Source organism: Hordeum vulgare, chromosome 5H (assembly GCF_904849725.1).
Source record: "Hordeum vulgare subsp. vulgare chromosome 5H, MorexV3_pseudomolecules_assembly, whole genome shotgun sequence".
In the NCBI taxonomy this organism is placed as follows: domain Eukaryota; kingdom Viridiplantae; phylum Streptophyta; class Magnoliopsida; order Poales; family Poaceae; genus Hordeum; species Hordeum vulgare.
The window spans coordinates 516,558,108-516,578,008 of NC_058522.1; the positions used below are offsets into that span (position 1 = coordinate 516,558,108).

The 19,901-nt window shown below is 49.5% G+C and overlaps 3 protein-coding genes and 1 non-coding gene across 6 annotated transcripts; 2 read left to right on the forward strand and 2 right to left on the reverse strand.

The window, feature by feature from the left end:
- Positions 1 to 16: 16 nt before the first annotated feature.
- On the forward strand, positions 17 to 3,566 carry LOC123451997 (organic cation/carnitine transporter 7-like). 2 transcript variants are annotated; one of them, XM_045128570.1, is made up of 6 exons: positions 17 to 143; positions 762 to 1,030; positions 1,701 to 1,938; positions 2,107 to 2,644; positions 2,737 to 2,939; positions 3,019 to 3,566. In XM_045128570.1, exons 2-6 carry the CDS (start codon positions 762 to 764, stop codon positions 3,241 to 3,243), a joined length of 1,473 nt encoding a protein of 490 aa, XP_044984505.1. In that variant the 5' UTR covers positions 17 to 143; the 3' UTR covers positions 3,244 to 3,566. The 2 variants fall into 2 exon arrangements, with proteins under 2 accessions (XP_044984505.1, XP_044984504.1); XM_045128569.1 differs by lacking the exon at positions 17 to 143 and having other exon boundaries at positions 698 to 1,030.
- A 233-nt stretch (positions 3,567 to 3,799) lies between these two features.
- TRNAE-CUC lies at positions 3,800 to 3,872 on the reverse strand. The gene has a single exon. It is a non-coding gene; the product is annotated as a tRNA-Glu (tRNA).
- Positions 3,873 to 4,058: 186 nt separating this feature from the next.
- Positions 4,059 to 8,165, forward strand: LOC123451999 (protein STRUBBELIG-RECEPTOR FAMILY 5). Its single transcript, XM_045128573.1, has 16 exons — positions 4,059 to 4,211; positions 4,301 to 4,439; positions 4,542 to 4,613; positions 4,722 to 4,787; positions 4,873 to 4,944; positions 5,040 to 5,111; positions 5,277 to 5,348; positions 5,442 to 5,510; positions 5,748 to 5,813; positions 5,895 to 6,115; positions 6,228 to 6,493; positions 6,815 to 7,080; positions 7,159 to 7,279; positions 7,363 to 7,499; positions 7,576 to 7,732; positions 7,837 to 8,165. The coding sequence occupies exons 1-16, from the start codon at positions 4,124 to 4,126 to the stop codon at positions 7,969 to 7,971; spliced, it is 2,019 nt and encodes a 672-aa protein (XP_044984508.1). The 5' UTR covers positions 4,059 to 4,123; the 3' UTR covers positions 7,972 to 8,165.
- A 90-nt stretch (positions 8,166 to 8,255) lies between these two features.
- On the reverse strand, positions 8,256 to 13,492 carry LOC123451998 (TORTIFOLIA1-like protein 2). 2 transcript variants are annotated; one of them, XM_045128571.1, is made up of 8 exons: positions 13,309 to 13,492; positions 11,910 to 12,675; positions 11,210 to 11,404; positions 11,027 to 11,129; positions 10,245 to 10,882; positions 9,052 to 9,750; positions 8,773 to 8,954; positions 8,256 to 8,669 (listed from the first exon to the last, which is right to left on the reverse strand). In XM_045128571.1, the coding sequence occupies exons 2-8, from the start codon at positions 12,534 to 12,536 to the stop codon at positions 8,609 to 8,611; spliced, it is 2,505 nt and encodes an 834-aa protein (XP_044984506.1). In that variant the 5' UTR covers positions 12,537 to 12,675; positions 13,309 to 13,492; the 3' UTR covers positions 8,256 to 8,608. The 2 variants fall into 2 exon arrangements, with proteins under 2 accessions (XP_044984506.1, XP_044984507.1); XM_045128572.1 differs by lacking the exon at positions 13,309 to 13,492 and adding an exon at positions 12,814 to 12,905.
- Positions 13,493 to 19,901: the final 6,409 nt, after the last annotated feature.

Genomic DNA, 19,901 nt, shown 5'->3' on the forward strand with positions numbered 1-19,901 from the left:
TTCCATTTTCGTCCTCATAAAAAAAAAGGGAAAAATAACGAGCCGCCCTCACCCGACCCGGTCGTCACGCCCGTTCCCGGCGACTTGGAGGTTGCGCCGGCGCCGCCCCCCCCCCCCCCCCCCCCCACCCCACCCCCGACGAGGTAATCCTCCCCGCCGAGCTCCATCCGCCCCACCCCGTATCCCCCTCTCTCCGCTCCAGCCGGCGTGCTCCGCCCTCGTAACGCGCTCGATTTGAGCCGGTTCCCGTCCGGCGACGCGCTGCCGGCCCCAGCGAGCGGTCCGGCCTGAATGCGCGGCTCGTTCAGCCGAGGATCCGCGGCCCGGGCTTGAGACCCAGGTCGCCTAGATTCTTAAATCTGATCCGGGGGTCTGCTTATCTTTCTGTTAGATGTTGACTGTTTGGGAAGCTAACTGAAAATCGTTGGGTTAGTTTGTCAGCCATTGTATGCCTTTAGGTGATTAGGTCTATAATCAGTTTTGAGCAGGGGGGCTGTGTCTAAACTCTGATAGCACGAATCCCAGACAATAGAGTGTTTGTTGGTGCTGTCTGGAATTTGCTGTTTTTGGATCATCAAATCAGAGAAATATGGTCCTTGAGTTTATTTTTTACTTCTGATGGAGGATCCCAGACAGCCCGAATCCCATTTTACTTGTGATGCCGTCCTACGGAAAAAGAATAAATGACTCTTTTGCCAATGCAGTTTGATAACAAACATGAAACCTATCAACCCATGTGTGGCTGTCTGCTTGTTTTTCAGATGGAGGACGGCGTGTCAACTTATACCGTCGATGAGGCGCTTGTGTCCATGGGGTTCGGAAAGTTCCAAGCATTCGTGCTTGCCTATTCCGGGATGGCCAAGATCTCGGAGGCGATGGAAATGATGCTTCTGTCGTTTGTTGGGCAGTCGGTTCACGCTGAATGGGGGCTTTCTGCACAGGAAGAGAGTTTCATCACAAGTGTTGTATTTTTAGGGATGCTCGTAGGAGCATACTGTTGGGGCTTAGTTTCGGACAACTATGGGAGAAGGCAAGTCCTTTCATGTTTTTCCATTGTTTATTTATTGGAAAATTTGTCTTTCAGATACATTCACCCTGACAGCGGGATTTATCCTGTGGAGTTTATCATGTGGATAGAGTAGCTAGGCTTATACTTGGAATGATGCTTAATTAATACTATGGGCATAAAAATATAATCTTTCACTTGATAACTTTACTCTAGTTTAATTGAGTTTGACTAATTAGGATGTCTTTTAGGAGAGGCAGATTAATATAACCCCAGACACTTGTCTATGCTAGAGCTTGCCGACACGATAACCTTAAAGGTGAGAGACAAGAGATTGCTAGCTATGGGATGTAGGTTGGGAATCTGCATGCCAGACTATTTGAGTTTGACTAATTAGGATGTCTTCCAGGAGAGGCAGGCTAATATAATTCCTGTCTATGCTAGAGCTTGCCGGCGCGATAACTTTCAAGTTGAGAGCCAAGAGGTTGCTATATATGGGATGTAGGTTGGGAATCTCCATACCAGACTAGTTACGTTGAATCTGCATACCAGAATAGTTAAGTTTAACTAATTAGGATGTCTTCTGGGAGAAGCAAATAAATACACTTTTAGGATATCTTTTTTTGTCTGTAGTTCATATTTTACATGCTGTAAGTATTTTCTTTCTCATTGTAGCCACTTCGTACTTCTCCAGGGTTGGGTTCAACTTCACAGCCCTTGTAACCGGCGGGGCTGGTCTTCTCAGTGCCTTCGCGCCAAACTATCCATCTTTGATAGTACTAAGATTTTTTGTTGGTGTTGGACTGGGTGGTGGACCAGTTCTATCTTCTTGGTTTCTAGAGTTTGTCCCTGCTCCTAACCGAGGAACTTGGATGGTTATCTTCTCAGCATTTTGGACCATTGGCACAATACTGGAAGCTTCGCTCGCTTGGGTAAATTCCTACGTTTTTTGCAAAAGTAATACCATTGTCTGAGTGATCTAGTGGAGTTCTTGATGGCACAATAGATCAAACCACACAAACATTCACTCTAATTTGTAACTGTGTCTATTTAAAAAACATACACGGCAATTTGCAGGCACTAATCTGCTTAATTTGCAGGCTGTGATGCCAGCTTTTGGATGGAGGTGGCTGCTAGCGCTCTCATCATTGCCATCATTTGCCCTACTACTCTTCTACCCATTGACACTCGAGTCACCAAGATACCTATGCATGAAGGGCAGAATAGCTGATGCAGTGCATGTTATGGAAACAATGGCACGAGTAAACCGTGTAGCTCTCCCTTCTGGACGGCTTAGTGCTGGCCATCGAGTGGAGCTCCACGAGATGGCAGATTCCGCAGAATCTGCGCAGTTGGTTTCAGCTAGGAAAACTAACCCTGTCGATCACGCCAGCAAACCTGGGATAGGGGGCCTGAATGCCATCTTAAGGCTTTTGTCTCCAAATCTAATTAGATCGACTCTTCTTCTTTGGACTGTCTTTCTCGGTCTCGCCTTCTTGTACTACGGTCTTGTTCTGCTAACCTCGGAGCTGAGTCATGGAAATAGTATCTGTAGCTCAGAAGGAGCAGTAACAGTTGAAACAACCCACTCAACTGATGTTAATCTCTACAGGAATGTATTCATCACTAGCTTTGGAGGTATATATGCTTTCTCCTATGGCCAATCATTTTTCCTTTAACAAACCCTTCCCAGAGTATCCTTCTCATTCTCGTCTTGTTGATCTATGCAGAGGTTCCGGGCCTTATTCTGTCGGCCGCCATCGTGGACAAGTTCGGACGCAAGCTCTCGATGTCCTTGATGCTTTACGTCAGTTGCCTGTGCATAGCTCCTCTCATGTTCGCTCAGACGGAATCCCTGACGACCGTCTTCCTGTTTGGAGCGCGCATCTGCATCTCTGCCAGCTTCATCGTCCTGCACATCTACGCCCCCGAGGTTTGTTCATGGCATGGCAGCACCCTCTAACTCTGTTAAACCTCTTTGGTCAAACGCCTTACACGGTCGCCCCATGCAGATATACCCGACGGCGGTGAGGGCGACGGGCGTGGGGTTCGCAAGCTCCATCGCCCGCTTCGGCGGGATCCTGTGCCCGCTCGTGGCCGTCGGGCTGGTGCACGCGTGCCACCAGACCGCGGCCATCGCTGTGTTCATCACGGTGATGCTGGCATCGGCCGTCGCCGTGTCCTACTTCCCCCTGGAGACGAGTGGGCGGAAGCTGAGCGACCACATCGCGGCGTAGGGCGGGGCACCTGACAATGACATTGCTGCTGCTGCTGCTGCTGCCGCCAGCATTTGACTCTCCAGATACACAGGATACTACATGGGTGGTGCCAGGGACGGAAGCCATTCAGTTTCTTTCCTTTTTTTAGGATATATGTTTCCCTCTGCAAGAGCAAGAGCATACATATATAGAGAATAGAAAGGGAAGGAGTAAAATTGATTTTCGGGTTCTGGATGTCATTGTTGAATTTACCCTGGTTTTCAGTAGATGATATGTACAATGATATTATGATTTTTCGAGGGGAAAATACAATGCTGATAATATGAAATGTCCGTTTTACCCGCGCCTGCATTTGATTTTATCCAAATATGCCACCTTCATATAGCAGAGAAATTAGTCTTGTGTGTTTTGTCCATCAACCATTGTATTCCTCCATTGTCACTATTTTTGCCCTCGGTTTAATTTGTGCACGCAATACGCTCTTTGGCTCCTACCATTTGATGCTTCTAAAAAACATGATGAAATGATATAACAGTCTACAGTAGGAAAAATGAGGAGAAAAAACATAAAAGATTTCCGTCGCCGGGACTTGAACCCGGGTCTCTCGGGTGAGAGCCGAGTATCCTAACCACCTAGACTACGACGGAGCTTGGTGATGGATTCAACCGCTAGCGCCCTTATAACAGTTCGACTGGTGCAGGCGAGAAAGAATGGAGGCTTGAAAACGAGGGGCTTCCCGCCACTCTCGCCGCCATCTTCCTCAGCCTCCCCCCAATTTTAGAAACCCACATCCACATGCCCACACGCTCGCGCCATGAGCCAGAGGAGGAGAGGTCACCTCCTCCTGCATGCTCCCTCACACGCCTCCCTCCCTCCCTCCCCCGTCCACCCGCCCGCCATGCCTCGTCCACGGCGGCCGGTCGCCGTCCTCCTCCTCCTATCGGCGGTGCTCGCCGTCGCGGTGGCCAAGACCGACCGGGCCGACGGTGAGCGAGAGATCGGGGAATTTCTCTGTCTGAACATTATATTGCCAGCCCATAGGTTCTGAAGAACATTCTGTGGCCTGTTCCATCAGTGGAGGCGCTGAACGTGCTCTTCACCAGCATGAAGAAGCCGTCCAAGCTGGACGGCTGGAAGGCGGACGGCGGCGACCCCTGCGACGACGACGACGGCTGGAGAGGCGTCGACTGCAGCGACTCCTCCGTCACCAAAATGTAATCGCCAAACACCAAGGCCATTGTCAAAATGAAATCCCAACAGCACAGTGTCTAACAGAGGCTCTGTTTTCTCTGGCTTGATCGCTCCGCATAGAGCAGTGACCTGTCGGGGCTCGACCTCACCGGCAACCTCGGCTACCAGCTCTCCGGCCTCAAATCAGTAACCAAATTGTGAGTCATGCGCAACTGTGAACCCCCCCATCTTTTCATCCACCGCCGCCGCCCGTCGGTTGCGCGTCGCAACTTAGTTCAGCTTTCCCCTTCTTTTGCGTAGCACAGCGATGTGAGCGACAACAAGCTCAGCGGCGAGATCCCCTACGCGCTCCCGCCCAACCTGGTTCAGCTGTAAGATCATTCTCCTGGGTTTTCCTTCCATTTTCATGGGTAACTAATTGATCCAATGTGTGCTCTCTGACATGTTGTGTCACAGAAATCTGCAAGGGAATGCCTTTACCGGCGGGATTCCCTTTTCGGTATCTCAGATGTCTGATCTGGAGACACTGTAAGAATCTATTTCATGTTGCTGTCTTTTTTTTTTCATGATTTTTTTTTTCTTGAATGAATCGGTCACCAAACTGCCTTTTCAACGGACCGCAGAAACGTCGGAAGCAATCACTTAAACGGGCAGCTGACGGACATGTTCTCGCAACTTCCAAAGCTCTCGACAATGTAAGTTATGCATATCAAATTCAGGCTTCATCATTGTATTAACATCTTGATAAATTTACCTCAATTTTACTAGTTTGTTTCGTAATGTCGCGGCAACAGAGATTTAGCCTTGTGATACTTGATTAATTTTCTTCCTACAGTAAGCAATTCTATTTGTGTCATCAGGGATCTCTCTGACAACCGCTTCTCCGGTAACCTGCCCCAGAGTTTCCAGCACCTCACAGACCTCAAGACACTGTAAGGCAACTGAATTTTCAGCAACTTCACTGTCTATTTCTCCTTTGGATCAACAAATGACTGTCAATCTTTTCAAAACATATATATATCCAGGAACTTGGAGGGCAACCAGTTCACTGGCCATGTCGACGTTCTGGCCAAACTTTCTTCTCTGGAGGATCTGTAAGTATACCCCGAGTAAACACTGCCATCTCAAAACCAATTTTATCGCCATGGTTAAAAGTGTATGCTTCTGGTTAATTACTTCAACATGGAAATGCAAAAGAAACTGTAAAACTAATTCTTAATGTTCTTAGTTTATGTCTACATAAATACTCCCTTTGTGGTTTGTGCATATATTTGCATGAGTATGATGATTCAGAACTAAGCTAGAACGGTTTTCCTCCCTTTGTGCTCAAGGAATCTGCAGAACAACAAGTTCACCGGGTGGATTCCAAGTAAACTGAAAAAAATCGACAGCCTCAAGTAAGTGGTACCTGCACCCAACATTGCTCCTTTTGCACTGCACTTTCAACGACTTCTGACAGTGCTAACTACATTCTCAAGGACTGATGGGAACCAGTGGTCATCCGGGTCGGCTCCTCCTGGCATGGACAAGGGGTCTTCGGCGGGAGCCTCATCGAGCGAAGGGAGCGATGGCGGGATCAACGGTTTCCTTATCGGAGCATTGGTCATAGCTGTGCTCCTTGCAGCTGTTATTCTCTTGTCAGTGCTGCAGATGAAGCGATCCTCTCCCGTCTCGTCTCACTACTACATGGACGACTCAGGTCAGAACCGAAAATTTTACGTTTACCGATGCTACCACCAGTAGTGTTTGCAGGTACTTCTACATTTTGGCTTGGGATAATAAGGGTTCTTGTCTTGTCTTCCCTTTTGCAGGCCATTCTTCAACGGTCAACATGAAGCCGCTGGAGAAATCGGCGTCGATTGACAGTGTAGCACTGCCTGCTTTGCCTTACAAGACGATGAACGACAATGAGTTTCAGATCAAGCTAAACAGTTCGAGGCGGATCTCAGAACCGATCAGCCTGGTGACCTACTCATCGTCAGAGCTGCAAGCGGCCACTGGCAACTGGCACAGTAGCAGGCTAATAGGCCAGGGAACGGTCGGTCGGGTTTACAAGGCAAAATATGCCAACGGACAGGTAGGTCCTCATGATTTCCCTCCAAATGCAGAAAAAAAAAAACTATCCCACAATATCATCTCAAGAAGTAAACATCTCCTAGAACTTATAGTTTCATCTACAAGATGGTGTCAGATATGCATATAGAACATGTTGCAGCAAAATGCTGTTGAACTGAATGTTTTTGGAAGTTTATTTCTGTCAAGTGGCCTGAAGAAATCACCCCCGCAAAAAGATAAAAAAAAAGGGGCCTGAAGAAAAATGCTTGGAGAGTCAAGAGACCTGAATATGATGATCATGTGCCACAATCGAAGCGTATTGTTTACCATGATGATTTTTCAGGTGCTGGCTATCAAGAAGTTTGATCCGCTGAGCTTCTCGGAGAGAAGCGACTTCGTGGAGCTTGTCACCGGCATCTCCAGGCTACGCCAACCGAGCATCAATGAGATTGTGGGCTACTGCGCAGAGACCGGGCAGTTCATGATGGTGTATGAGCACCATACTAACGGGTCCCTCTATGAGTTCCTGCACTTGTCAGACGATTACAGCAAGCCTCTCACCTGGGATACCCGCGTTCGGATCGCTCTCGGTACAGCTCAGGCTCTGGAGTAAGTTGGCAAGCGACGCTGAAGCATATTGAGTTCATAAGATAATATTAAGATGCTAAGGGTTTTGTTTCTGTTCAGGTACCTGCATGAGATCTGCTCGCCTCCGGTCATCCACAAGAACATAAAGTCATCCAATGTCTTGCTCGACGCCGACCTCAACCCTCACCTCTCCGACTGCGGCCTCGCATTCTTCTACGAGGTTTGTTTGTTTGCACGATGAGAAGCCAGTTTTCGCTTGCTCGTAGAATGAGGGCCATCTTTCGACATGGAAATTCTTCGCAGGATCCAAATGAGAGCTTGGGGCCAGGGTACAGCCCCCCCGAGTGCGCAAGGCCATCGGGTTACACGATGAAGAGCGACGTGTACAGCTTTGGTGTGATCATGCTCGAGCTATTAACCGGCCGGAGGTCCTACGATAGGTAAAGCAAATCAGTTGTTCCTGCAAAATTCATGTGAACTGAAATGCTAATATGTTAGCTGTTGTCTGATCCCCAGCTCAAAGCCGGGAAATGAGCAGTCCTTGGTCCAGTTTGTGACACCGCAGCTCCGCGACAGCGACGCCCTGGGAGCGGTAGCGGACCCGGCCCTGCGCGGCCTGTATCCGCCCAAGGCGCTGTCCCGCTTTGCCGACGTGATCGCCCGCTGCGTCCAGGTTCAGCCCTCTCACTGAAATCATCAGAAAAAACTGGTCCATTCTCACATGTAAAAAACGACTCTGAAAACTGCTCTTTGTTGGTGGCTGCAAAACACCTGCAGTCTGACCCGAAGCTCCGGCCGCCCATGTCGGAGGTGTCGCAGGAGCTCACCGGCTGCGTTCAGCGCACCGCCAGCAGCAGGAGGGGCGGCGGCCTCTACAGCGCGTCAATGCGCAGCGACGTCTCCGATTGGTGACGCCCGTGCATCTGAATGTACTTACTAGAGCAGCATATGGGGTAAACAAGATTGGTTGTAAATCTAGACAAGGTAAAAAGTGAGTGTGTGGGTGCGTGCTACATTTTGCTACTCTAGTGAAATGGGTCATGTTTGAAAATGTGAATATGTAACTGCACTGAACTGTTGTTTCTCCATGTTTTTACCCATGTAAAGAGAGCACATGTAAGTAAGTCTGATACATCACTGAAAAGGAAACTTTTGGGTAATCATAAGTAGGTAGTAACATGAAAGATCATCAGCACTGACATAAACTCACAAGCTCGTTGATTATGTCTTGAAAAGAGCAACTACACATAAGGCTAAAACGGCTAGCGCCATCTCGGTGTTCTTCTAATACACAATGACACGCACTACAACGAATGCTCAAGAAAAGAAAAAAGAAAAAAGAGGCTAAAACCGCAACCTCGTCTGAGGCGTCATGAAACACACATACGTTTAGCTAGCAAACCACTACCACTGATCTTGCATACGCTAATCGAGACCTAGTATACGTCGTCGCGACAAGAAAGGAAAACGATCTCACTAGAACACCACTGCAAGGGCATTGTTTGATGCCTCATCACACACTAGGATTACATCACATGGGAGAAGTGTTTCAGATCGCAGTGGCCATGACGACGGACTCGCTTCCCCTGGACACTCTGGTTGAGATTTTCCTGCAGGAGCAGAATGGGTGCATCAGCGAGACGATGATCGAGCCCGGGTGCCTGGTGGAGCACTTCTTAGTCACTGTAATGGTCAATGGACGATGTGGATTACCTGCATGGAGCAGCCTCACAAGCCTTGGTCAGTTTAAATGCGAGCTGCACGATGGCGATTCTGATGGCTGGTTCCGTGGATCCACGGGTTGCCACTTCCTCCAGTGCCGAAAGGAACTCCCTTTGTGCCCTCGCAGATACAAAGACTTGGCTTGGCTTGTAAACTGTGCTTAGATCCACTACCTGAACCGACGAGCACAAATTAGTGAAATTGCAGTTGTAGTTCTTCAGACACGGAGATTGTCGCAGAGTACAAACAGATTGTTATTAGTAAGCTTACCTGTTGAATCCAAGGTAGGGCCAAGTCAAATAGCTTTGTATCGAGGAACTGGTCAGCAATAACCCTCAAAAGTTCATTTCCCGTTTCACGCGACAACTTGTCAAGAACAGGTCCAGTTCTGTCCATCAGGTCAATCAGATCATCATAATCACCATAGCTAAGGGCTTCAGCATATGCAGGCTCCATGCCGTCAGCACCGCGAAACTCGCAAGCCTGATTGGAAGCACACAATGCATTTCGCAGATCAGGCTGATCACGTGGACTCGTAAATGGAACTGGGAAGGTCCCCTTGATCCCTGATGCTCGACTACTCACTGAACTTGGAATGTAACTTTCCTCTGAGCTCCTAGCCCCAGGCTTCATAACTCTGTTACGGGCATGGCTCTTCAGAAATTCATGACCCTCTTTCATGCAAGTGCTTGTGCCCTTCGATGGTAGATCGTGAGCCCACTTCTTCTCTTGTTTCAAATGAGGAATTGTTGGTGGCTTGAAGTTGGCATCGACAGATGACCTGGGTGTCGAATTAGAAAGCCTGGGCGAAGAAGAGACACTCTGGTTCTTAAAACCCTTGGAGCCAGGAAGTTGATAGCGGCTTTCACTCTGAGTAATTGTATACACAGTTTTGTCTACTGCATACTCCAAATTGTGCACTTTTGAGTTCAGCACTGACATGTTCTCCACAGAATTCGTCATGAACTCCTACAAGAAACAGGTGGAAACAAAGTAAGTGCGCTGTTGCTCCACAGTAGTATAGTCAAAAAGGAAAAGTAGGTGCTTGGGCAGGCAACTACTTGCAGTACATCTTTACATGCATGGTTTGTTCATAAGTATTTGTATACAGCGCATCACTTTTTCCATATGAAGAACATGCACTATTTTTCTATAAATGATTCGATGAGAAGGATAATGGAAACCATTAACGTGAGTTCATGACCATGATGTTTATTGTCAAGTGGACTGCCCTTCTTTTTTTTTAAACCGGCAACAGGCCTGTGCAGGTGCTTGAAAGGGAATAATTTATCAGGTAACGTTAACTTTTGAAATAAATCGTTACTGTGCTTTACTATCAGAATCACATATATAAACATTGTGCAAATTGGGCAAGTATAGAGAGGAGTGAACTCAACAAGATGACTCAAAACTAAAAGGTTATGAGAATCATTTTCAAGAAAGAAAAAGGTTATGAGAATCACCTGCAGAAGATCAAAAAGATTTGCTTGCTTCCTTTCCATATCTTGTAGTTGCTTCCTGATAAGGGCTAATTCTTTCGTCGCACTCAGACAACAGGCATGAGTGCCATGTGAAGTGACATCTGTAACAGTGGAGTCTATGCTCTTGATTTCTAGAGCCCCAGGGCAAAGCTCACTAACTTGCGAGGGGTCACAATCTTCAGTGACTTCCAGAGCAGAGGTGACATGCTTCGTCTCATAGCTCCTGCTGGCTACTTCTGATAAAGAGGAGCATTCTTGTTTGTCATCCATAGGGTCATAGTCAGACTTGATGTCTTCATCTACAATTCCATAAGGACTTCCTTTTGCATATTTCAACATGCGGTTGCTGCCATATCCCTTTTTCCCAAGATCTGGCACTGTATTCTGCTTAGGGACTGATATCTCCACATGCCAGTCACTTGACTTCAAATGCTGCTGATTTGAGGCATTGTTTTGAGGTGTCTTGTTGACAGACAACGGGGATCTCTTCTTTACAGAAGTGATAGAACTGCCACTGACAACAGATGCTGAAGGTGTAGGATCAACTCTCCTAAAAGAAGTTGCTCTTGATCCACCATCATGTACACTTCTTGCATCATTATGGTCACCAAAGAAGTTTTCTGACAGTGAAGAGAGAAGATTTCAGTACAGATAGTAGAAACAAAGCTAATTATGTTAGTTGAGTTAATGCTTCAGAACAGAGCATTCCATCAGCTTTCCTGTACAGTAGACAAACAGTGAATTCTTATTAAAGGAATATATACCTTTTGTGGATGATCCAGCTTCTGAAGGTTCAGGAGTCTCAGACCCTGGGATAGCTTTCCACAACTGAATGGCATGGGTAATAGCATCACGCACCGGTTTTACCTATCATAGAAAGCACAAATATTAGTATAGCATGTGCGCAACAATGTCACTGCATTAATTTGACGATGCAATGTACCTACCTTGTCAAATTTACAACGTTCAAGGGATCGAAGGCATGAAGTTCTGAAAGACGCAACCAAATACCCAGAGCTGACAGCGATACTTGAAAGAGCTAGAGAAGCTGCTTTCCTTGTAGTCCAGTCACTACTCTTCAGGGAATCCATAATACTTGTTAGTGCTGATGATAAAGCCTGCTCTGTAGAAGCACCTTCAGCCTACAAAAATTGGGACCACAGCAAAATAAGAACAGCAACAGAAGGCTAAGGGCAATCTCAAGTTACAACTTACGACATAAAATTGAAGATGAAGATAAATAGATAATCGCTCTGCTTCTAGAAAATATATTTTCTGAACTTCCAGCAGAAATAGATGCCAAGCATACTAGCAGTGTGAAGCATACTAGGAGTGAACAATCAACAGCGGCAGCCAACTTTTCAGGGCAAGCTAGTTGTATTTTGTGTCACAAACTACTGAGGATCCATTAATGATGCATGCCATGACTACAAAATCATTCAACTACCTAGACCATGGTCTGGAAGAAATGATGGACCTGAATGGCTGAACACATAAGAAACTGAAGATGGTAAAAGAAAAGCCCTCATCTCAGCTAAACGAGCAAGGTAATCATTCCAAAATATAGAGAACATATGCAGTAGTGCTACTGGTGCATGAAGGGGTTCAACTAGAATGCAATTATTGGTGAGAGAGCAGGGGAGGGACCTGAACAATGCTTCTGAGCAGCTCGATCACCGCGGGCTTGGCCATGAAATGCGGGTTCTTGAGGATCTTAACAACACGAAGGAGCATCTGTGGCAGAACAGGGCCAGGGAAGTAGCTGCTCTCATCGATGACCTTGGCCAGGCAGAGCGCGGCCCCGGCCTGGACATACCTGTTCTGCTCGCCCAGCGACTCGAACAGCGGCCGCACCAGCGCGACGAGCGCGGCGCCGCCGTCGCCGAACTCCCTGGCGCACGCCGAGAGGGTGCCGCAGGTGTCGACGCACGCGTCCCTGACGACGGAGTCGGCGTCCTTGAGGCGTCGGACGACGCTGGTGACCACCTTGGGCATGTGCGGCGCCAGCAGGGCCCCGTGCGACCGCGCCAGCGCGCCGATCGCCTTGACGCACTCCTTGCGCACCGCGCTCTTCTGGTCCGCGTCGGTGTCGATGACGCAGGAGAGGAAGGGGCCGACCATGTCCGGGGCCAGGGCGTCGACGGTGGTTTGGAGCTCGCTGAGGCCGATCTGGTAGGTGTCCCTGTCGGCGATCTTGTTGAGGGCTTGGACGAGCTTGTGCTTGAGCTCGAACGCCGCCTTGCCCTTGGACGGGGCGGCCGTGCTGGACTTCATCCCGGCGGAAGAAGCGGTGCGGCGACGAGCTGGCGGGGGTCGGTCTCAGTGGCTGGTGCAGAAGGGGGCGGATGCCTTCATCTTCCCATGGGGGTGAGGGCTGGAGGTGGTAGGTCCGGCACCACCCATGGCTTGATCCCTGCACAACAATTTGAAACCGAGCACAGTGAGATCCAGAGTTTCAAAAATTTAACAGCAGACATCAAATTGCCGGCAATCGTGCACGGGGGTTCAGAAATCTACTGAGACTGAAACTGAAGCTGAATCTGAAACCGACCGAACAGAGTACTAGTAGTAGAGTAAATCGATACGGACTGAGCTGACAGAAATCGCAAATGCATCATCCAGTCATCCATCGCCTCGCCTCGCCTGCACAGGTATGATGAGCTTGAGCTTGCCGCAGCACAACACCCACCCACCCCCAAACGTACGGCTAAACCCCTGGAAGAACCCTAGAATCCGAACCAAATCCGCGGCAGCCCGCGAATGAGGGCACGAATCGGAGAGCGAAACGCCCCGGCCGAGAACCAACACGCCGCGCACGAACAGGGTTATCCCCCTTCCCTCCCGGAACAGAACCAGAGGAGCTAGATAGAGCACGGCGCACGCGGGTCGGCCGGATTCGAACCCGCCCGCCGCGCGGGCCACCCTCTGAACGAGCTTCGCCCGCGCCCGCCGGGCCGGAGGAGGTCGCGCGCGGCACGGGAGCAGAGCGGCGGCGAGAGGGCCGCGGGCGAGGAGAGGGTCGAGGCAGGAAGGGGGCGGCACTTACAGCGGCGGCGGTGGCGCGCTCTCCGTCCGTCCGTCCGTCCGTCCGGCCGGCCCGCTCGCTCTCCGCCGGCGAGAGCTGCCTGCCTGGGGACAAGCACAAGCCTCCGATCCGCCCAGAGGAGAAGGAGAGAGACTGGCAGGCACCACCACCACCACTACTACTACTACCAGCAGCAGCGCGGATTTGAATTCGAACTGCGGTAAACAAGCCAAGCCAAGCGGTGAAAATGGCAGCGGCGTGCTGCTGTCTCTCTTTCTTTAACCTTTTTTACTTTTCCTCTTTTTCGGCGAGGAGGGCGCCGGCCCCGAGGCAGGTGCTGCCGTGACGACGGCGGCCGGTCAGCGCGCGGGCCGGCTGGGGCGGGGCCCGCCCGTCATACACACGGGGGACGCGCGGCGGGCCGGTGCGGCAGGGCCGGGATTTCGAATTTCGGGGACGTGGGCTCCGCACCATGGTCGTACGTTGCGACGGTCCCACTGGCAGGCGGGATGCGGGGCCCGCATGTAAGAGGCGCGGCACAGTTGGTGGAATGGAAGACGCCGAGGAGCAGTACAGTGGAACGGAGGGTCACGGCTCGCGCAGGCTGCTTTGCCGGCCTAGGACCCGACCAAGCATTCAAATCTGTATACACGTCTGCCTCGGTCCAACTTAATCTCCAACAGTTCAATCGTTGGTATAAATGTCAACGTCAATAACCAACAACACATCATACAAACTCTTCAATAAAATGTATGTTAATTGTATGTAAAATAATTAAACGGATCCATTAAATATTGAAAAATAACCATGATAGCCTCGGAGCTTGTGCGTGAACCGTTGCTTCAAGTTCATACGATGTCATTCTCTCTCTTCTTTTATTGTACGCCATGTCATCAAAATCATCTACGTGACAATTTTATCAATGATGATCATACGACTATTGGAGATGCCCTAAGAGCATCTCCAACAGTCCGTATGTTCAACCGTTGGTACAAGTGTCCACATCAACAACCAACAGCACATCATACAAGCTCTTCAATGAAGTGTACGTTAATCGTATGTAAAATAACTAAGCGGGTCCACTAAATATTGAAGAAATAACCATGCTTGCTTCGGAGTTTGTGCGTGAACCGTTGCTTCAAGTTCATACGATTTCATTCTCTCTCTTCTTTTATTATACGCCATGTCATCAAAATTATCTATGTGACAATTTTACTAACAATGAACATACGACCATTGAAGATGCCCTAATAAGGTACAGTCAGCAGGTTGTAAAGATTAAAATACTATATTTTTGCTGAGTTGTATGAGAGATAAGAGGAGAGAGAAGGGAAGCGGGCTCTTCGTGAAGAGTCAGCTGTAGCACGTGCTCCTAGGTGCTTTGTGAGAATGAAAGATGGAACATATATGATAAAAGTATTACTTTTTTATAATTAACTATTGTACAAGTTGGCTATAGGATAGGCTATAAGATGACTTATAGCGAGCAGTTGGCTATACTATTAACCATGCTCTAACAACAACTCCAATTCAAACACACCATTTTTATTCTTTTTTATCCGTTTATGTCGTTTGTCGGTCTGTCTGTACTTGTCTTTTTAAATTGATCGATACATATACCAAACGAAAAGCAAATATGCAGCAGCACTGTCGTATTAGAGCAAGTACAATAGAGATGAGTCAGCTGGCTATAAGAATAAAATAGTATATTTTTGCTTAATTGGAGGAGAGAGAAGGTAAGCGAGCTCTTAGTTAAGAGTCAGCTCTAGCACGTGCTCCTAGGCACTTTGTGACAATGAAAGGTGGATCATATAATAAATAAGTAGTACACTCTTCTAACCAACTATTATACATGTTAGCTAAAAGATGGGTTATAGGTAACATGACATGAGCTTATGACCGGTAGCCGGCTCTACTATTATACTTGTTCTTAAAATGATAAGAAAAGTTGGGTGGGTTGGTCAGCAAATTAAATAAGCATACATAGGTGGATGTGTAGGTGTGACAAATAGGCGAGGTCGGCCACATTCGAACACCGAAAAGGACGCGCGCACGTCCGCTTCACGTTCGTACCGACGCATTTCAGTTTCAAATTTGAGTCGAAAATGGGTCGGCGCGGACGCGAAGCGGACACGTTTTGACAATGAGTCCGCGCGTTCTACCATCACTTTTGTCTGTCGGGACCCAAACGGACGCCGGCGAACGAAATGGGTCGCCCCGTTGGAGTTGTTTTAAATGGAGACTGACTACTGCCGATGAGTGGGTGTCCAGGTGTCCGTTCATTTTTTTCTCAAATTTCAATTGGAATTTGTTGCTTTAGAGCAACTTCAACGGGGCGACCCAAAGAACGCACGCTTTGTCCATTTTTGTTTGTTTGGATCGGTCGCCCGTTCCACGTCCGCACGTTTTTCTTTTTGGATCGGTCGTGCGCCCAACACGGGTGACCCATTTATGTCCGCACATTTAGATTAAAAAGGCATCTCGCTATAGATCATGCCAACGCCCAAGAGTTCATGTCGGCACCATGCCAGCGGCCGGCATACATTGCCAGCCTACAGAAAACCACCATGCAGTTCATGTTGACACACTTGCCAGCGGCCGACACACAAGCCAACACACCAAAAGGAGCGGGAATTCGACCACGCCATGTCGACCAGTGGTCATGTGAGCACAGTTGTCGACATACGAAAAAGGGACTGTGATCTCCGTCGCAGATCACAGCTGGTCGAACTTGAGCATTTCACCCTGCATCTTCTCGAACCATAACCTCTTCCTCGGCGACACGGTGTTCAGATCAACCTTCATGATCTCCACACCCGTCTTCATGCTTGCGAGGTCCACTTCTTTCACCTTGGTCTTGGCATTCGTGGCCTCGATCTCGAGCATCTTGGCTTGCTTCGCCTCCTCCAACTCAAGGATCTTTGCTGGCCTCTCCGCGTCCATTTTGAGCCTTCTCCTTTGGACTTGCATGAAGGCGTTTATTTGCTCTTCCTTTTCTTGCGGGTGCTTCTCCTCCCTCAAGTCCTACTTACTTACCATGCCCTCCACCTTTTCAAGCAAGGCGATCAACGTCGTGTCCAACTTGTCCTCCTTCTTCAAGTTGGTCTTCCCCCGCAGTTGGGCATTCTCGTCGTCTCCATGGTCCTCCACAGCTTCTCCCCCCCCCCCACGCGCCAAGAGGGTGGCATATTGCACCTTGAACTTCTCCTCCCCGTTGATGATAATCCAACAATGGGAAAGATGGAAGGCCTTGCCATCGTGTTAAACCTTGAATGCATCCAAAGCTTGGAACACCTGCAATTCAAACCAAGCAAGCATATGTGGGGAAATGGACATGCAATCCACCGGAAAAATGTGTGGCACCAAAAGAGAGGGCATGCATACCATGTCTTGCATGCCGAGGCCGCTCACGGGGCGTGCCTTGATGCTCTCGTAGGTGGCACAAAACTTGTTGCACTTTTGTTGAATCACCCTCCAATGCTTCAAAAGTGGCACCCATCCACACTTGCTTTGCATTTGGTACGAGGTAAACTTCTTGCGCTCATGGAACTGACGATGAACACGAGTCCATAAGGCTGAATACTTTTGTTCGGCATCAACCTTTGGGTCTTGCTCAATGTCCCTCCAACAATCACAAAGGGGCTTGTCCTCGGCCGACGTGTATGCCTTCGTCCACTTGCTCTTGTAGTTCGGCTTCGCCCCGAGAGCAGTTTGGTTGGCGAGCTCCTCCTCGGACAAAGCCTCCCTGTCGGTTTCCATGTTATCATCCTTCTCCTCAAGACCATAGTCCTCCAGGAACTCATGGTCGAGCAGGAAGCCGTCTAGGTCGACCTGATCTTGCATGAATGCGTCGTGTGGATAATTGGTGGCTTGCGTGAATGGCACTCGGCCGTCCTGGCTTTGGGTCTCATCGGGATCGTACGCAGCCGCAGAGTAACCACCAGCCGTCGGCGCACCGCCTTTGAAGATCATGTTCTCGAGGAAACGGTTAGTTGTGTCATCGTCGACGGCCGCCAGCATTCTGTCGAACATATTGCGGGCACCGGTGAGCATGTCACATGGCATCTCGCGTTGGCGTCTCCTCCTGCCTCTGGACGATGATCCGCCTACCACCGGCGTGGCGTTGAGGTCGATAGTCACCGGTGCGGGCGTGGAAGGGGCCACAACGTAAGCTAACCTCTGGCAAGCATTCCTCGGAGGAGCGGCTGCCTTGCGGTTAGACGTGGAAGTCAGGAATTGGCTGAGTGGAAGACGCGCGCGGCGACTCCGGAGGCATCATCCGAGGATATGCTTACGAGCCTGTGTTGGCGGTGGGCACGTCAACGGCGGTGTTGACAAGCCCGTGTTGGCTAGGGTTTACCCCTAGGTACGACAAGGCATCCCTCGTTGATGCCTTCACCCGGGCATTGGTGTCTTCCTGCTACGCGGCGGCGGTGATGGTGGTGACGGCAGCTGCCTTGCCCCTTGCATCATGCGCGTGCCTCCGACCCTTCATCTTGGCCGACTCCACGGCCCGCTCCTTGGGCATTAACTCCTTCTTTTTCTTCTTGGGTGGTGCAGCGGCCTTGAGGTCATCGTCCATGGTGGTGGGAGCGGGCGCGGGAGCGAGGGGGGTGGGTAAAATGAAGGGGAAAACTGGCCGCTTTGTCGCCGACTTGCGGGCTAGGGAGGGGAGTAGGCGCGCGTCTGCTTCGTGTCCGCGCCGACGCAAATTAGGCTTAAAATTGGGCCGGGTATGGGTTCGCACGCGGACAAAAAGCGGACACGCGTCCATTTGTGTCGGCGCGTTGGGCCAACTTTTTGTCCGCGCGGACCCAAACGGACGGCGGCGGACTAAATGGGCTGCCCCGTTGGAGTTTCTCTTATAATATACTTTCTAGAAAAAATTCAAGTTTGATATTGTATAACGCCCCTTCCGATGCTCCGCTTGTACGGATGTTAAGCTTGTCATAGAAGTAGCTTTGGAGGAATTAGGGACTTTCTTCAATCTCTTCCTATGCTTCTTTGCTACCGGAAGTGAGACTATCATACCGTCCCTAACCACCGCCCTCAATGTTGTTGGGCTCGACATTAATGCACGAGCCTCACGTTGTTGTTGCTTGGTTGAGACGACATCTGAAGGTGTGTCCTGTGAGGATTGCAGGAAGAGAGACTTCTTGCAATCAGCCTTAAGACGATCCTGCTCCAGCAATTCAGGCATCAACTCATCACGCTCAAAATGTGAGTCATACTGCTGAGCCATCAATCCTCCATCGTCATAGCCATCGGTATTGAGATATTGTAGATGGTAATCATCCTTGTCCATGGCATCATACATTGCTTCTTCGACAACGACGACGTCATCAGCCACTAATGGAGCCTCTTCCTCACGCCGTTTGCTATCACCCGGCACGACAGGCGCCGCTAATTGGGTAGGTGGGTGGTGGTGTTCGTACTTTCCTATGGCTACTGCTTGGTCGTTGGTTTGATCCCGGCCGCCTCCAGATCAAGGAGACTCTTCGGCCACAGCATGACCCAACTCTTGCAAATGCCAAGCCATGGCGAGGTCTCGTCCTCATCTCCCCCTTGTAGTACCGGAGGAGCAAATTCTTGTAGCTCCTTATGGCACTTGTCATGGAAACCTTGAAGATGTCAGGGGGCATCGGCCGGCTGTGGAACAATTGTTCCTTCGGCTTCATTATCATCGTCTTTCCCACGTCCACCTTTTGGCCGCTAATGTTGTACAGTATGGTGCATGGGGTTTCGCCGGCCTACAAAGACATGTTTGCGACGTGAGACATCCGAAAGGCAACGAAAATGGGAGATTATACATATATATTGAAGAGGGTCGGTGTGACAGGTGGTTAACATGAGGGCATCGAGCTCAGCCGAAGACGAAGCCCCGCCAAGCACACCACACACAGAGGATGGGCTGCTATGAGCAGGTGCGGGAGCAGGTGCAGTAGTGTGAGCAGGTGCTGGTGCAACGCTAAATGAGCTCCTCCCGACGAAGCTGGTAAGGGGAAAGTTTGTTTCCTATTTATCTAGATTTTGCTTGGTCCAGTTGACGAGAGCCGGAATTAAGGCACCAAACAAAGATACCATTTTCTCTCTTGCGGCAGCTACCGCTGCTTTCACTGCCTCGCTCACCAACTTGGGTCGTATCGCTTCTTTGGTCTTAGCTGATTTCTTATTGACCGCAATATCAACCTTCTTGTCAATGTTTATTTCGTTTAACCTCCCTCTTTGCTTTCTCTCCTCGACATCCTCATGATAGTAGTTCTTCCACGTGGCGCCGTCTCCGTTGTCGTGCACACGTCCATACGACGGCCGAGTGTGCATCGGGAGTCTTTTCAATACGTTCAACGCCCGGTTGAAAGAGGTGTCCCACTTGGCCTCGCCAACGTCTCACACGGCGAGTCGCTTTCAGACGCAATCGTGTGCTTCTCTTTCTGCAAAAGGAACGTGGATCGTTTATAAATGTGACTAAACATGGAGTTGAATTGATCAAAAGCTAAAATTAGGGGGTAAAATAATAATTACCATCAGTCTCATGAACTCCCTCGTGACTGTGTCCGTTTCGAAAACCTTGTTCACTGGGTCCCAATGGTATCGGGCCCTGACGACTTCACGCT

Coding starts and splice junctions, on each gene's coding strand:
- LOC123451999 (XM_045128573.1), top strand. CDS start 4,124: ATGCCTCGTCCACGGCGGCCGGTCGCCGTCCTCCTCCTCCTATCGGCG. Junction 6,494..6,814: donor CAAAATATGCCAACGGACAG/GTAGGTCCTCAT, acceptor ATGATTTTTCAG/GTGCTGGCTATCAAGAAGTT. Junction 7,500..7,575: donor GGCCGGAGGTCCTACGATAG/GTAAAGCAAATC, acceptor TCTGATCCCCAG/CTCAAAGCCGGGAAATGAGC.
- LOC123451998 (XM_045128571.1), bottom strand. CDS start 12,536: ATGAAGTCCAGCACGGCCGCCCCGTCCAAGGGCAAGGCGGCGTTCGAG. Junction 11,405..11,909: donor TGCTCAGAAGCATTGTTCAG/GTCCCTCCCCTG, acceptor CAATTTTTGTAG/GCTGAAGGTGCTTCTACAGA. Junction 8,670..8,772: donor TGTGAGGCTGCTCCATGCAG/GTAATCCACATC, acceptor CTGCTCCTGCAG/GAAAATCTCAACCAGAGTGT.
- LOC123451997 (XM_045128569.1), top strand. CDS start 699: ATGCAGTTTGATAACAAACATGAAACCTATCAACCCATGTGTGGCTGT. Junction 1,031..1,700: donor TCGGACAACTATGGGAGAAG/GCAAGTCCTTTC, acceptor GTACTTCTCCAG/GGTTGGGTTCAACTTCACAG. Junction 2,940..3,018: donor TGCACATCTACGCCCCCGAG/GTTTGTTCATGG, acceptor CGCCCCATGCAG/ATATACCCGACGGCGGTGAG.